Raw genomic sequence first — 15,849 nt, 5'->3', positions numbered from 1 at the left:
TCCTTTTTTTCTTGGTCCATCTAGCCTTAGTTTTTTTTTTCAGTTTTATTCATCTTTTCAAAGAACTTATTTTGGTTTCATTGATTTTTCTCTATTGTTTTCTATTCCTGTTTCATTAATTTCTACTCTAATCTTTATTATTTCATTCCCTCTGCTTCCTTTAGGAAGTTGTTTTTTTCTTTGTTTAGTGTCTTATGGTAAAGGAAAATACAATTAATAATGTGATTTTATTTTTAGTAGAAGATGGAACTTAAATTTTCTTCTAAGAGAAAAACCTTGAACAATTACAATAGGAAATGTTTTGATTACAAACTGCTCTTTTCAGAAATGCTGTTTCAGAAGGATTAGTGTGTCAAAAGAGAGGGATTTTAATCAGAAAACTCTTTTTTAACCAAAGCAATATTATTTTTAAAAAAAAATTTTTATTGGAGTATAGTTGATAGAAAACTCTTATATTTTAATGTGAGTAAAGTACTACCAATACTGCCATACTACATAGATTGAAAAATAGGTTCATGGAATTGTAGGTATTGGTGTTCTATTTGATAATGCACCAAAGAGATAAATAATGTTTTTATTTCTTCTCTTTTAAGATAAAGTCAGTGGTTCTGGAAATAACTCTGATATGATGGAAAACAACAAGGAAGAGGTAAGAATAATTTGAAGCATTTAAAAGATATTTATTAATTAATGCTAATCAACTAGAGTATGTCATCAGGTTGCTTTTATTTAATACATGCATGTGTTTGAGTTTACTATCATACCCAAGTATTATTACAGTACTTCATTTTGGGTCGTTGTCCACTTTTTGATGGTGTTCATTGTTTTTGTTATTGTTGTGGTTTGCTTCAGCTATATAGCTAAAGTCAGACAACGGAAGGCTTGCTAACAGATAGGTATTTGAGTGTTATTATATTGCAACAGTGGTGCCCAAGGTGGTTGTTATGGGCATAACCCCATGGTTCTGAGATCTCTCAAAACTGAATATTTAGAGTCTCTTAAGCAGTATTATTGGAACCCATCCTGAGGTCCTTCACCTGATACCCCAGCCTACACTACAGTTTTAGAATTCTTCCCACCTAGTGTAAAAAATTGAATCCAATAAAATATACTGATTATATTGGCAAAACCAAGGTAAATTTAGTATCTCAAAGGAAATCGTAGAAGGTACTCTGTGCCATATGTTAGGATAGAGAAAATGACACATTTTTAGATCCTTAAAACTTTTCTGCCTCTGTTGGGATCTGATTACCTCTACACCTTTGTTTTGTCTTTGTTGGCTTAGGCCAAGATCATGATATAGCAGTGTATCATCTTCTGTACCTCAAAATTCAACAGTAACAATTTAATGAAAAAAATTAATCTTAAATCAAGGAAACCTTGAGAGTAAATTAGAATTAGTTTTTGAAGTTCCTTTTAGAAAAATATTTTAGGCATAAAAATTATATCTCATTCTATCACTATATTAGAGATCTTGGTATAGGGAAACAGTTAATTGTAGGGATGTTTCTCTGAGAGTTTTACTCACCTTTGTATTTATTTCTCGCATTTAGGGAGCTAGCTCTTCAGAAAAATCCAAATCATCAGGATCATCACGATCAAAGAGGTTGGTTGATGTTGAAGGGAAAAAAGTTACTTTCTTTTTCAGGTTGTTTTATTTTCTTTTTCTTAGAATAATCTTTTTTTTCTAAACTTAAAGCACTCTGTTCTCAGTAAACTATTTTATACAAACATATGTATATTTAAAAAGGGCAGTATAGTATAATGAATCTCTTGTATCCATCACTTGACTTTTAATTTTAATTAAAAATTTCCCAGGAGGGGATTTATTATATATTAGTGGCCCTGGAAATATGTAGATAATTTGTCAGATAATATATGTGCTTTAAAAACAAGGAGAAAAGGGGAAATGAAATGTTGAATTCCTCATGAGGCAATATGAGTTTTTTAGGGTTATATGAAATTGTCTAGTATGGGGACTGGTAGCCATCATAGTTATGAGGAAGTTATAAGAAGATCAAAGAGTGGTTAAAATACTTGTCTGTGTTAAGTTGTCAAAGTGAATTGTACGTAACAACTGAAACTACCTCAAAGCATAATGTAATGCCTAATATAACTGTGGAGTGTAGTTTTTATTAGAAGTTTGCAGTTTATTCTATTGGACTTTTACTTTTTTGAACCAGTGGAAATGTCTCTTAATAATCACAGCTTGCTTGTTATTAACTTATTCCCTAAAGTAGTGATTCTTAAATAGGAGTTCCCTTCAAAATCTTCCTCATAGCTTTTTCAGAATGCACATGCTCTGATCCTTCCCAAGACCTGCTAAATCATAATATTCAGTTATATGGTAGAGAGATGTATGCTTCCCTAGGTGATTCTGATATGTATCCCTGGTTAAGAGCCACTGCTTAATCTAAACATGTTATTTATGTTACTTGGGTATTTTTCCAATAGCAGAAGTGTCCATAATTCTGTGGACTTAATTCTTTCATAGGAAACCTTCAGTTGTAACAAAGTATGTAGAATCTGATGATGAAAAACCTTTGGATGAAACTGTAAATGAAGATGCTTCTAATGAAAATTCAGAAAATGATATTACTATGCAAAGCTTGCCAAAAGGTAAAGTGTATTAATTTTTCATATGAAGTTAAAGTTGAAATGCATTTTTAAATGTCATTATTATAAAATTGGAACTTGATTACTTTAAGCTGTGTGTGAAGGACCAAACCTAATATTTTGATAGTGATGGTCTGGAAATGTATTAGTATGGTAATGATAATGGGTGTTATTGAGGTTCAAAATTTAGAATATTCAGTCAGGTTTGATAAGAAAAAGACTTATTTTCTCTTTCCATTGGGTTTTAGAAAAGGGATTTTATTTTCCAAATTATGCTTGAACGTGGAAGTTGGTTTAAAAGTTTAGTATATTAAGTTTTGGTTCAGTAAATTTTAATGTGCTTGCTTTATAGAAAAACAATGAATACTCTGAAAACTTCTTAAAAAAACACTTAAAGTCTAGTTTAGTCTTACTGCATTCTTAAATTCCCTAAGATGCAAAGCTGAAGTTACCTATTAAATTTGACTTAGGTATATTTCTTGTAATTATCATTTTAAAAATGCCTTGTTACATTTCCTCTCAACCGTTGTGTTTCTAACCTTAAAAGTGCAGTGATTAGATTGGGGCCTGGGCAGGGGTGGGGAGGGGGGAAGCCAAATGAAAATCTTGGACTTTTCATAGCCCACGTCTGAGAGCAGTGTGATTACATGATGAGAGAATGACAAGGGTCTTGGTAATTTCATAGTGTTTCAGAAATCAACAGTTTAGATTTTTTTCTTTATTGAATAATATGTTTAAAGGCTCTTAGCAGATTTTTCAAATTTTTTCTCACAGATCATTTACAGCAGTATTTAGTACTTTATTCTCTGTCTCTACTTATGTTTATGTGACACATTTTTTGATTATGGAAATTTAAAAAAATGATGAGTTAGGAGAATAATACATTGCTTGACTAGGGCAAATTGGGAGTTATAATAGATGAGAAATGAAATGAGGAAAAGAAATGAATGAGAGAAAGAAGAGAGATAGAAGGAAAATTGATGGGCCTACCATTTACTTGGCTTTGAAAATCATCTGTGACAATTTTATGTAATGGTTTTGGTGGCCTACGGCAGAAACAACTAACATGGGAGTCTTGAGTCCCATAGGCAGTGACTCACTTTGGATTATTACATTCTCAGTGGTTGTCACTGGGAGTCCTTATGACGGCCACTGGGTGAGCTAAGAACTAGGAATTCCAATCTTTTAATGATATTGTGGAAAAGAGTTAGTATGGGATGTTACGAACCTGAACTAAGCGTAATTCTCTCCCACCAAACCAAAAATAGACCTGTTTCATAAGGTTAAATTTGATTGATTATAATTATAATACTATATTGAGTATGTATAAGTACCAGACTCTTAAAAAATTAACTTATTTAATCCTCAAAACAATGCTGTAAGGTAGTTACTGTTTCTACTTGTAGAGATGAAGGAACAAATTCAGAGCTCAAGGAACTTTTTCAGCTTTAAATTGAGAAGCTAAGATTTGAACCCAGGTCTGCCTGAATCCAAAGCTAGTGAGTGCTGTTTCCACTCTGCTGCTTTGCTTCCATTTAGAGAAGAATCTTCAGAAAGAAATCTGGTTTTTTTTTGGTTAACTATAAATGTTTAGCTTTTTTCAAATGCCAGGGCTTCTCTGAGAGTATATATGTGAAATGGTTGTTGTGAATAAAGGTTTTTCCTGTGTGTGGAGATTATTTATATTTACCAGTTTGTAAAAACTCAATCCTTTGTGCCCTATTTCCCCCCTTTTTTCAGAGACTCAGAAATTCATTTAAGTAGGTGCTATACCTTGCTAAAACTTGCTCGCTAAATAACATAGACCCATGTTTCAGGGAGACAGCCCCTGACAACTACCAGATTTTACAGTTGGCCCTCCGTATCCGTGGGTTCCGCATCTTCATATTCAACCAACCGCAGATCAGAAATATTTGGGGAAAAAAGTTCTGGAAATTTCCAAAGTGCAAAACTTGAGTTTGTCATTGGCCGGCAACTATTAACATAGTGTTTACATTGTATTCGGTATTATAAGTAATCTAGAGATGATTTAAAGTATACAGGACGATGTACGTAGGTTATATGCAAATACTATGGCATTTTATTTAAGGGACTTGAGCATCCACGGATTTTGGTATCCAAGGGGTCCTGGAACAAATCTCCCATGGATACCGAGGGATGACTGTACTTTCTTAATTGTTGTCAGTAATGCCCAATTACTAAGCCCAGCAATGTAGGTAAATGTGAGACCTGGACCCTTTTTACTATGCCCCTGCTTTATTTGCTCTTGAGAGATTAAAATGAAAACTTAAATTAGCAACCTCTCTCCTCAGTTCACATGTTTTATAGCTAAGAAAGTACATTCTTTCTAAAAGATTTCCATAGGGACCAACAATTGATCTCATTCTGCAATTTATTGTCCTAGCACTTGAGCTTAAGTATCTTAAGGCAGTCTTTGTTTAAAACTCTTTAAGGACTTTGCAGGGTACTGAAACTTTGATGTATTATTTGGGAAATGCCACAGAATAGGTATAGCAGTAATAGCAGAATTAACTTCTCACATTGTCCCCCACTATCCTCCCCCAAAGCAATATAAAACAACCCCTTAAAAATCTTTTTCTGCATTTATGATTTGGCTTATGAGAAGAATAGGATGGCTTTTTAAAATTTTCTCTTCTGATCCTTTTATTTTTTAAACTGTGGAACTTAGCATGGATGTTCATATTCAGAACAGCTTTTGTGATAGGCAGTATAAAATTCAGAACTGGGCTAAGGCTTTCTACTTTATTCACACATTTCTGTTATGAATCAGTACATAATACCGCCCCCCCCCATTTTTATGAACTATATTCCAACAAGTAATCTGTTGACACCTGGCCCTTTTACTATTTCCCTGTTTTATTTATTCTTGAGAGGTCCTTATACAAATATTGAAAGCTTGAAAGAAACAAAAATATGTACCAGCAATGTTGGCTTTATCTGAACTGAAGTCTTGTACTTCACTTGCACATTTAATATGTGTAATGGTTTTTTAAATGAAATCATTCTAGGTACAGTGATTGTACAACCAGAGCCAGTGCTGAATGAAGACAAAGATGATTTTAAAGGGCCTGAATTTAGAAGCAGAAGTAAAATGAAAACTGAAAATCTCAAAAAACGCGGAGGTAAATACAAGTGAAAATGAAAACATGAGTTTAAAGTGCTGTTTATGACCATATTGGAAAATCTGATGTGCTTACTAAAAATACCTCCACTTTTCTGCCCATTGTTTTTTAAAAGCACTACTTAAAAATAACTTCTGTTTCTTTCTGAGCTCTGAAGCAGAAAAGGTTAAACACCATTTATCAAAATGCCTTTGCCTTCAGTGGCTATTAAGTTATCTCAAGAAGCTTACTATTTCCTTCTTACACATGTTAGTTCTGTAATGCTTATATGCCAGAATACCATGTGTTCCCTCTCACCCCGAAAGAATTTTAGATTTGGATAAAATCTTGCCTGTGGCCTTCAGGTAACTTTATATATATCTAAAACATTGTTTCACAGAGTGATGGACATCTGCATTAGTGTCACCTGGGGTGCTTATTAAAAATGCAAGTCCCTTGACTCCACTCATAACAATTTAGAATTTCTGAGGATGATGTCAAGACTGTGCCCCAGTTTGTTCTTATGTGCGTTCAAGTTAGAGATCTATTGATCTAAGGATATCAGTGCAGAGATGAGTAGGAAGGAGACGGGAACTAGAGCTAGTAACCTTCCCTCCATCTGTCTGAGCCGCCTTTCCCTTTGTCTGTCTACCCTCACTTATACACACAACCATTGGCTAATCATCTGTAGAAAGGTAGCATAAGGAGGATGCATTTAAAAATTTACTACAGTGGAGTATGTGTCCTACTTGTTTGTGTGTGAGTTTAAAATAGTGCCTGTATGTATTTTTTGGGCAGATTAACAGAGTCAGAATCCATTACTATAGGAAGAATGAATCTCTAAAAGATAGAACATGACACTAAATTTCTGAATAGAAGTGTAATGGAAGCATGTCTGTTAAATATTTATCATGTAAATTGTGAAATTATAGCATAGTTCTTGGTGAAATTTTGTGTAGATTTTAATTTCAGTGCTATGTGATATCTTGATGGTACTAGTAAGATACATCTGTATTTATAGTATATATACACATATGTGTATATATACATATGTGTATATATATGTGTGTGTGTGTATGTGTGTGTGTATATATATATATATATATATATATATATATATCGGTTTTCAGATTCAATAATTCATTAGATTGTTGGAGAAAATCAAGGAACTGTTGTTTAGTCTTTTATCCACAAGGGGGTGTTCTACCCCTTTCAAGCATAAGGAAGATTGAGAATCTAATTCATAGTAGGGAAGCTGCCATTGCAACAACAGAGCTCACCAAAGCTAAGTAGTATTATTTAAAATAAGAGAACCTGCAAGTAGAAGGTGATGATAAGGACCAGTAGTAAGAGTTTCTTTCTTTTTATTTCTGATTATGGGTCCTCTAGGGAAGACAGATAACTAAGTGTATTGTGTCAAAATTAATATCTAATTGGTGTCTTTTGGGGAGGGACTCTGGAGCAGTCAGTGCCTCAAATGTGGATAACAGCTAAAAGGAGAATAAAAAAGAACCGCAGTTATTGGGGAGGGTGTTTTTAGTGACACTTTACTATGCTGCTGGTATTTGGTCTGAGCTGATATGTCTCTGGAACATTTTATTGAGTGTTCTGTGTAAGAATGTTTATATTGTACTTAAGGGAAAATGTATGTTTATAGCCATATAATAGCACTTAAAATCTTTCATGTTAATTTTTCTCTTAATGATTTGCTACGTCTTTAAGCTGTTGGAAATCACACAGGAAATTTAACTATGTTTACTCATATACACATGTACGAACAAACTAGTGATCTGAGGTACTGAATTGCTAGTTAATATTCAAACTTCCTAGGAAAGTTAGTTCTAAAATTGAAGTCTAATATAGGAAACTGTCAAGAAGGTAAACTTTATACATAAAATAATCCTATAATGATTTGAAACAAAATTAAACACAAAGATATTGATCATTTCAGGAGCCATTGTTTTTTAAATACCATAGCCTATTTTGATATCCTTTCCCTAGTTTAATTGTTAGAAAACATATTTTACACCTAATTTTTCTATATGGCAGAATAATTTTGTTCTTTCTTTAAAACTGATAAAATGTATTGAGCTCAGAATTGAAAATGCCTCTTTTCCATTTATACACTATATATATTATAATCATGAAGATATTTTATAACTAAAAATAAAAATTTGAAACATACATGCATAGAAACAAGTATGTATACTAAAATAACACTTGAGCATTTTACAATATTTGTTTCAGATCTCACTTAAATAAGATCTCACTTAAACTAATTGGTTTAGTCCTACTCTCATCTATTTATCCTTCCTTTCACACCTCAGGTTGTGATTATTTGACGTTTGTATGCATGTGTGGTGTTCCCATGCATGTTTTTATATTTTTCTTTACATATTTTTATTCTTACAGCATTTATATTTCATTTAAAAGTATACAAAGTAGTATCTTGTATATATCCTTTTGTAGCATTTCTCATCCAGTATTGATTTTGACATGTATTCATATCAGTAAATGTACAATCTAGTTTTTTATTTTTCGCTCTTCTGTAGAATTTAGTTGTATGAGTAAACCACTATCCATTTCCCAAATGTGAAATTATTTCTAATTTTCGTTTTCAAATTTTTCCAATTTGCTAATTAACACTGCAATGAATAGCCTTTATATGAGTCATTGTGCACATATGGGAGAAATTCTCCAATGGATCACCTAGTTTTTTAAAATTCTTGAGTGATATATGTGCGAAAGCACATAGAAGATACTTAATATTATCTAACAGTGGATGAACATTCAAACTCTAGCTTTTTGTTACCTTGCTTATATGAATGCAATCATTATTTGACATGAAAAAGCACACTGTATATTTATTTATGTTAAAAGAAATACAGAATATATGAATACTCAAGATCAAAACTAATGGAGGAGAATATGATTTAAAGGAAAATATTACCAGCTTATATAGTAGGTCTTCAAATTCTCTATATTTTCTGGAAAAGTATCATGGTGCCCTTATACCTTGGTTAAACTTTTTTAACTTCTGCAAATAAAAATATTTGTGATAATGCTTGGGTCCATGGTGCTTTGGACCTTAAAACTAAGAAAAACACAAAATAGAAAATTAAAAGGTGAGAAATGTATTTGTTGTTTGTCCTTCATTTAGGGATAGAGACAGTTTTTTTTCTTTTTCTTTTTTTAAGTCATTCACCTTTTTTTCTTTTGGTGAATGCAGGCATTTTCACTGGCCTCTTTTGAATCATAATCTATCATCTTATTTGGATCAAGGTCTTGGTTGCACATCAGAGTCATCTGTAAAACTTAAAAAAGAAAAAAGTGTCCAGGAGATCCCCATTCAGTGGGTTAGGGGTGGGAATGGCTGTCCCTGTTTTTAAAAGATTCTTTGGCTGATTCTAATGTTCAGCTCAGATTGTGAAGCACCGTGCAGAACTAGGGACGAGAGTGAGGCAGGAGAGGTCCCCTTTATTGTGTAGGTTATCTCCCATCTGTTTTTCTGCAGAAACTGTGGAATGGGGCTCTGTCAAAATGCAGCCATTCTGAAGTTTTGCTGTCAAGATAGATATACCTGCAAATCTTATTTGTCCTTATTTGGAAATAATAGTGCCGATATGGAATAGATATAGAAAAAAGGCAGGTTAATGGGGATTGTGGATAGTATTGAAGGGAATCTTAGGAAGGAAATTGGTAATATAAAGTTAGCAGGTTTTCACATAATATTGAAAGGATCTGTGTAGACAATTCCATTTTGAGAATAAAAACTTAATGGCATACCTAACTTAAGTACAGGGTTACAAAAGAATCTATTCCATATATTTCACTTCCCCATTCTTTAAGAACTGATCCTGAATTTCTTTGTGAAGCAGTAGCAAAATGAAAAAGAGCTCTTGACCCCTATTTTTAGAACTTCTTTTATGGAGTCTCTTCATGTTATATCAAGTTGTTGTAAGAAACAGGGTTTGTATCTGTAAAAGGGAGCAGGTTAGCTCTGCAATTTGTCAAGGTTGTCATGTTTTTAGTAAGTCCATAAAATTATTAACCTTTGTATTTGTGTCCAAAATGTCATTTTCCCAAGGATTATGAGGTATTTAATTTTCAATTCGAATGTTGGGAAATGCTGACTAAAGTATATATCTTTTTGTATGTGTGTATATGTGTGAATAATGGTCACTCCTTTCTCCTAGAAGATGGGCTTCATGGGATTGTGAGCTGTACCGCTTGTGGACAACAGGTCAATCATTTTCAAAAAGATTCCATTTATAGACATCCTTCACTGCAAGTACTTATTTGTAAGGTATGTAATGATCTGTTGGTAATTAATTCCGCAAATATTTGAATGCTTAACATGTGTCAGACTTTTGATGCACAGTGATGAAGACGGAAATGGTCTCTGCCATTGGAGGACATATAATGTAGTGAGGAAGACAGACATGAAAGTCCCAATAAGTGCTATGATAGGGGAGATACTGTGTACTTTGGGAACACACAGGAAGCCTTTGTAATTTGGAGTTGGGTTGGGGGGGTGCTTTATAATGGAGATGATGTAGGTGGTACCTGAAATATAAATAAGAATTAGCTTGGCAAAGTGGGATTGGTTCAGCATATTCTAGGCCAGAGGCAACATAGTGTTCAAAGGCTCAGAGGTGAGGGAGAGTGTGGTGTGTTGGGAAACTGCAGAGTATATATGTGTGCACACATATGTTTTATAATGTTCCCTCTTACATACTCTTATTACCCAAATCTGAACTCTCCATGTGGAGCAGGGTTTTGACATAATTTGGAGGTAATAGAATTAAAAATGTTTCATATGTATTGAAGATAGTTTTAACAGTCTGTGTAAACTTTTTTACAAGTAATACCTTGGAATTAATTTTAAATATCTATAATATCAAGGTTATCATTTCCCCAACTCATATTACTGCTAAAATTAATCCTTTGTTAGTTTGCTTCCCAATAAAATGCCTCCTTGAATTGCAGGGGCAGACCAGACTTTCCTTAATTAGAGTCCCAGTTCTAGATCTTGTATGAATTTTTGATAGATGTAGACCTACTTAAATGTACTAAATTTACTCTGTCTTTTAGTAATTTGTGTCCTCCTTTCCTTGAATTCATTTCAGCCAGGAGCCTGTTTAGGGTACGTGTTGTAGCTTCTAGTTTTAAATTGTGACAGCTGAATTTTATATTGTTGGATTTGTAATGTGCGTTGTTTTTCTCTTTTCTTATATACGTGATTGTTTTTTTTTTTTCAAGGGCCAGTCTGTTGAGCCTAGCCCATTTCAGTAATCAGTAGTTTTCATCAGTGGGCATGGAACCTTCCCTTTTCTCCAGTCCCAGTGAAAAGGAATTTAAAGTCATTCAGACTTGGATTTGAATACCAGTTTTGCCTCTTCCAGTTGTATAACTTTAGGAGATTTATTTACATATTAATGAACCAAAGCCTTTTCTCTCAAATTGGGCTGTAATACCTCCTACCTTGCACAGTAGGTATTTGAGATTTAAAGATAATGTAGGTTAATGTAGGATACTGTTGCTCAGCTCTATACATAGTAGCTGTTTATATATGATGACTAGTAAATTATTATTAACTAATAGCAACATCTAATACATTTTTATGTAGATCTTTGGTAGCTAGTCATATGAGATCAGAAATTTGCTTTACCAAAATCTTTTATCAACTTTTATGTAAGGAACAGTGGTACTTGATGATATGGAAATCTATGTCAAGGAATTAACTTCTTGAGCTATTCCTGTGTCTGGAAAGTACTAGTAGGGGTAATACAGTGTTATCGCTTTGATTCTCTAAAACACACACACACACACACACACACACACACACACACACACATACACATACACATTCCCTGTACATTTTTAATGACTTAAAAAATAAAGTTTTTCTCCTTTATGAATGTTAACAGTTTTGAATAAATTTCCCCTTTCCCTTTTCTTTTTTAATAGAATTGCTTTAAATATTACATGAGTGATGATATTAGCCGTGACTCAGATGGAATGGATGAACAGTGTAGGTAGGTAATAAATCAAGATGAACTGAAATTCAGTGTTGTCTGCTTTTTGAGGTGAAATTCTTACATAGTCTGTTACTAGATCTATTTTTTATAGTATCATCATTGATATCTTTCGTGGAAGGTTGTTCTTTTCCACGTAGTCCTTGGTTTATGTCTTTTAATTTTCTAATAAAGAATAAGTAAATGACCAAAATTACTTTGCTATTAAAATTGCTGCCAGGAAATTTTAAATTGCTTTAATACTGTAAAGGTTTAAAATGTGTTTCATTTCAGAATAATATTTTAATCTTTAAATAATTTCAGATGGTGTGCAGAAGGTGGAAACTTGATTTGTTGTGACTTTTGCCATAATGCCTTCTGCAAGAAATGCATTCTACGCAACCTTGGTCGAAAGGAGCTGTCTACAATAATGGATGAAAACAACCAATGGTATTGCTACATTTGTCACCCGGAGCCTTTGTTGGATTTGGTCACAGCATGTAACAGCGTATTTGAAAACTTAGAACAGTTGTTGCAACAAAATAAGAAGAAGATAAAAGTTGACAATGAAAAGAGTAGTAAAGTATATGACCATACACCCAGATTTTCTCCAAAGAAAAACAGTTCAAATTGTAATGGAGAAGAAAAGAAATTAGATGATTCATGTTCTGGTTCTGTAACCTACTCTTATTCAGCACTAATTGTGCCCAAGGAGATGATTAAGAAGGCAAAGAAGCTGATTGAGACTACTGCCAACATGAACTCCAGTTACGTTAAGTTTTTGAAGCAGGCAACAGATAATTCAGAAATCAATTCTACTACAAAGTTACGTCAGCTTAAGGCTTTTAAATCTGTGTTGGCTGATATCAAGAAAGCTCATCTTGCGTTAGAAGAAGATTTGAATTCAGAGATTCGAGCTTTGGATGCTGTAAACAAAGAGAAAAATACCAAAGAGCATAAAGTCATAGATGCTAAGTCTGAAACAAAAGTACGAAAAGGAGAAAAACCCTGTGCTTTGGAAAGGAAGGATATTTCAAAATCAGAAGCTAAACTGTCAAGAAAGCAGGTAGATAGTGAGCATGTGGATCAGAGTGTTGCAGTAGAGGAACAAAGAGCAAATAAAAATCCCAGTGGTGAACATAAAAAATCTGATAAAAAAGAAGAACCTCAGTATGAACCTGCTAACACTTCTGAAGACTTAGACATGGATATTGTGTCTGTTCCTTCCTCAGTTCCAGAAGACATTTTTGAGAATCTTGAGACTGCTATGGAAGTTCAGAGTTCAGCAGATTATCAGGGAGATGGCAACAGTGGAACTGAGCAAGAACTGGAGAGTTCTGTAAAATTAAATATTACTTCAAAAGACAACAGAGGAGGTATTAAATCAAAAGCAACTGCTAAAGTAACAAAAGAATTATATGTTAAACTCACCCCTGTTTCCCTTTCTAATTCCCCAATTAAAGGTGCTGATTGTCAGGAAGTTCCACAAGATAAAGATAGCTATAGAAGTTCTTGTCTGAACCCCAAGCTGGAGAACTGTGGACTTGAACAGGAAAAGAATGATAATGAGCATTTGGTTGAAAGTGAAGTTCCATTACTTTCAGAAGAATCTGATCTTCGAAGATCCCCACGTGTAAAGACTACACCCTTGAGGCGACAGACAGAAACCAACCCTACAGCATTAAATTCAGATGAAGAAAATAATGACACCGTTAAGGAGAAACAAAAACTATCAGTTTCAATGAGAAAAAAGGATAAGCGGAATTCTTCTGACAGTGCTATAGATAATCCTAAACCTAATAAATTGCCTAAATCTAAGCAGTCAGAGACTGTGGATCAAAATTCAGATTCTGATGAAATGCTAGCAATCCTCAAAGAAGTATCCAGGATGAGTCACAGTTCTTCTTCAGATACTGATATTAATGAACCTCATGCAAATCATGAGAAGACTTTGTATGATGTAAAGACTCAAACAGGGAAAGATGATAAAGGAAAAAGGAAACGAAAAAGTTCTACTTCTGGCTCAGATTTTGATATTAAAAAAGGCAAATCAGCTAAAAGGTCTATCATTTCTAAAAAGAAACGACAAAACCAGTCTGAATCTTCTAATTATGACTCAGAATTAGAAAAAGAGATAAAGAGTATGAGTAAAATCGGGGCTGCCAGAACAACAACAAAAAGAGTTCCAAGTAAAGAAGATTATGATTCTTCTGATGATGAAAAACACAGCAAAAAAGGAATGGATAATCAAGGTCAGAAAAGTTTGAGGACTGCCCAGGAAGGATCATCTGATGATGCTGAAAGGAAAGAAGAGGGAGAGAATTTCTCTTCAGCAGAAGGCATAGTTGATAAAGACAAGACTATCATGGAATTGAGAGATCGACTCTCTAAGAAGCAGCAGCCAAGTGTTTCCTCAGATGGTGCTGATAAGCTTTCTTCTGGGAAAGAGGAGAGTTTTAATTCTCCAGAAGACAAAAAGGTTGCTGAAACTAAAGAAAAGGCTATGTATCTGAAAACCAAAATGTGTAAGAAAGTACAAGGTGGCTTATCTGATGTTGCTGAGAAGTTCCCAAAGAAAGAACAGAGTGATGAATCCTCTGAAGATGATAACAAGCAGAGCAAAAAGGGAACTGAAGAAAAAGAAAAGAAAACTACAGTCTTGAAGAAAAGAGTAATTAAGATGGAACAACAGTATGAATCATCATCTGATAGCACTGAGAAATTACCCGAGGGAGAAGAAATTTGTCATTTTCCTAAAGGCATAAAGCAAAATAAGAATGACACAACTGATGGGGAAAAGAAGAGTAAAAAAATAAAAGATAAAACTCCTAAAAAGAAGGATGAATTATCCGATAATGCTGAGAAGTTACCAGGGAAAAGAGATAGTTATGATTCTTCCGAAGATAAGAGGAGTAAGAATGGAACATCCAGTCGAGAGAAGAAAAGGTGCAACTTACCTGAAAAGAGTTCAAGGAAGAGACAAGATTGTTCATCATCTGATACTGAGAAATATTCCATGAAAGAAGATGGTTGTGATTCTTCTGATAAGAGACCGAAAAGAATTGAATTAAGGGAAAGAAGAAATTTAAATTCAAAGAGAAATACCAAGGAAGTACAAAATGGCTCATCATCTTCTGATGTTGAGGAAAGTTCCGAAGATAATAAAAAGCTGAAGAAACAAAGAGCTTCAGCTAAAAAGAAGGCAGGCAATATGAAGGAGAAAATGAGAAACTCCCTAAGAACAAGCACTAAAAGGAAGCAGGCTGACATTTCTTCCTCATCTTCTTCTGACATAGGAGATGATGATCAGAATTCTGTAGGTGAGGGGAGCAGTGATGAGCAGAAAATAAAGCCTGTGACTGAAAATTTAGTGCTGTCTTCACATACTGGATTTTGTCAATCTTCAGGTATGGGAAAATAAATAGAAAATTTGTACTTTCTCCCTCTTGAATAACTACATTGTTTAATTTTCTCTGAAGTCAATCAAACGCAAGGTTACTTACTGTTTAGGAAAACACCATTTAAAAATTCTTTATAGAGATTTACTAGAAACTCTTTCTCCATTTTTTGGTCATCATTGGGAGGTATTTGCAGTATTGTTAGTATTCTGTATCAACTATATCAAGTGTGTTGGGTAAATTTATCAATGTTTAATGCTTTTCTTTGGAGTAATGAAAAGTAATTTATGAAGGAAGATCAGACTGGTTCTAGTAGTTCAGTAGGTATTTATTCAAGTAATGGAGATGAGTGCTTGGTATGGATATAACATGGTGTGTGAAAGTTTTAACTGCTTTGTCATTCATCTGACTTTTTAAATTGGGCAGAGTAACTTTGTGTCCCGTGAAATCCTCAGAAAAATTTAAGTTTATTTATTGAAACCCTTTGCTGATGCTCATCAATTTTTTTCTAATGACATGAACAGATATTTCCATTTTTAACACTAACAAAATAGAGGAAGAAAGAAATCCAGAAAGTAGGTGGATTACCCTACCCTGATGAGATAGAGCACTAGGACAATTAGGGTTTGGGTCAACTGGTCATATAATACGGCCCCCCCACAAAAAAATTAAAAAATATTTATCATTATGGCAGTT

At 33.7% G+C, this 15,849-nt stretch overlaps 1 protein-coding gene across 6 annotated transcripts in view; it reads left to right on the top strand.

Moving 5' to 3' along the window:
- Positions 1-15,849, top strand: part of ATRX (ATRX chromatin remodeler) — a 242,716-nt gene that overhangs the window by 68,764 nt on the left and 158,103 nt on the right. For 3 of the 6 annotated variants that reach the window (XM_082447341.1, XM_082447344.1, XM_082447345.1), the window contains 7 exons: positions 594-649; positions 1,554-1,606; positions 2,495-2,619; positions 5,646-5,759; positions 9,935-10,044; positions 11,709-11,776; positions 12,080-15,162. In XM_082447341.1, coding sequence (XP_082303467.1) covers positions 594-649; positions 1,554-1,606; positions 2,495-2,619; positions 5,646-5,759; positions 9,935-10,044; positions 11,709-11,776; positions 12,080-15,162 — 3,609 coding nt within the window. The remainder of the gene's footprint in view (positions 1-593; positions 650-1,553; positions 1,607-2,494; positions 2,620-5,645; positions 5,760-9,934; positions 10,045-11,708; positions 11,777-12,079; positions 15,163-15,849) is intronic. The other 3 variants (XM_082447342.1, XM_082447346.1, XM_082447343.1) reach the window with 3 other exon arrangements.

The sequence above is a fragment of the Balaenoptera physalus genome, assembly GCF_965194825.1.
Source record: "Balaenoptera physalus genome assembly, chromosome: X".
Lineage (NCBI taxonomy): Eukaryota > Metazoa > Chordata > Mammalia > Artiodactyla > Balaenopteridae > Balaenoptera > Balaenoptera physalus.
Note: the sequence above shows the minus strand (reverse complement) of the source record. Positions and strands in the feature narration are given on the sequence as shown.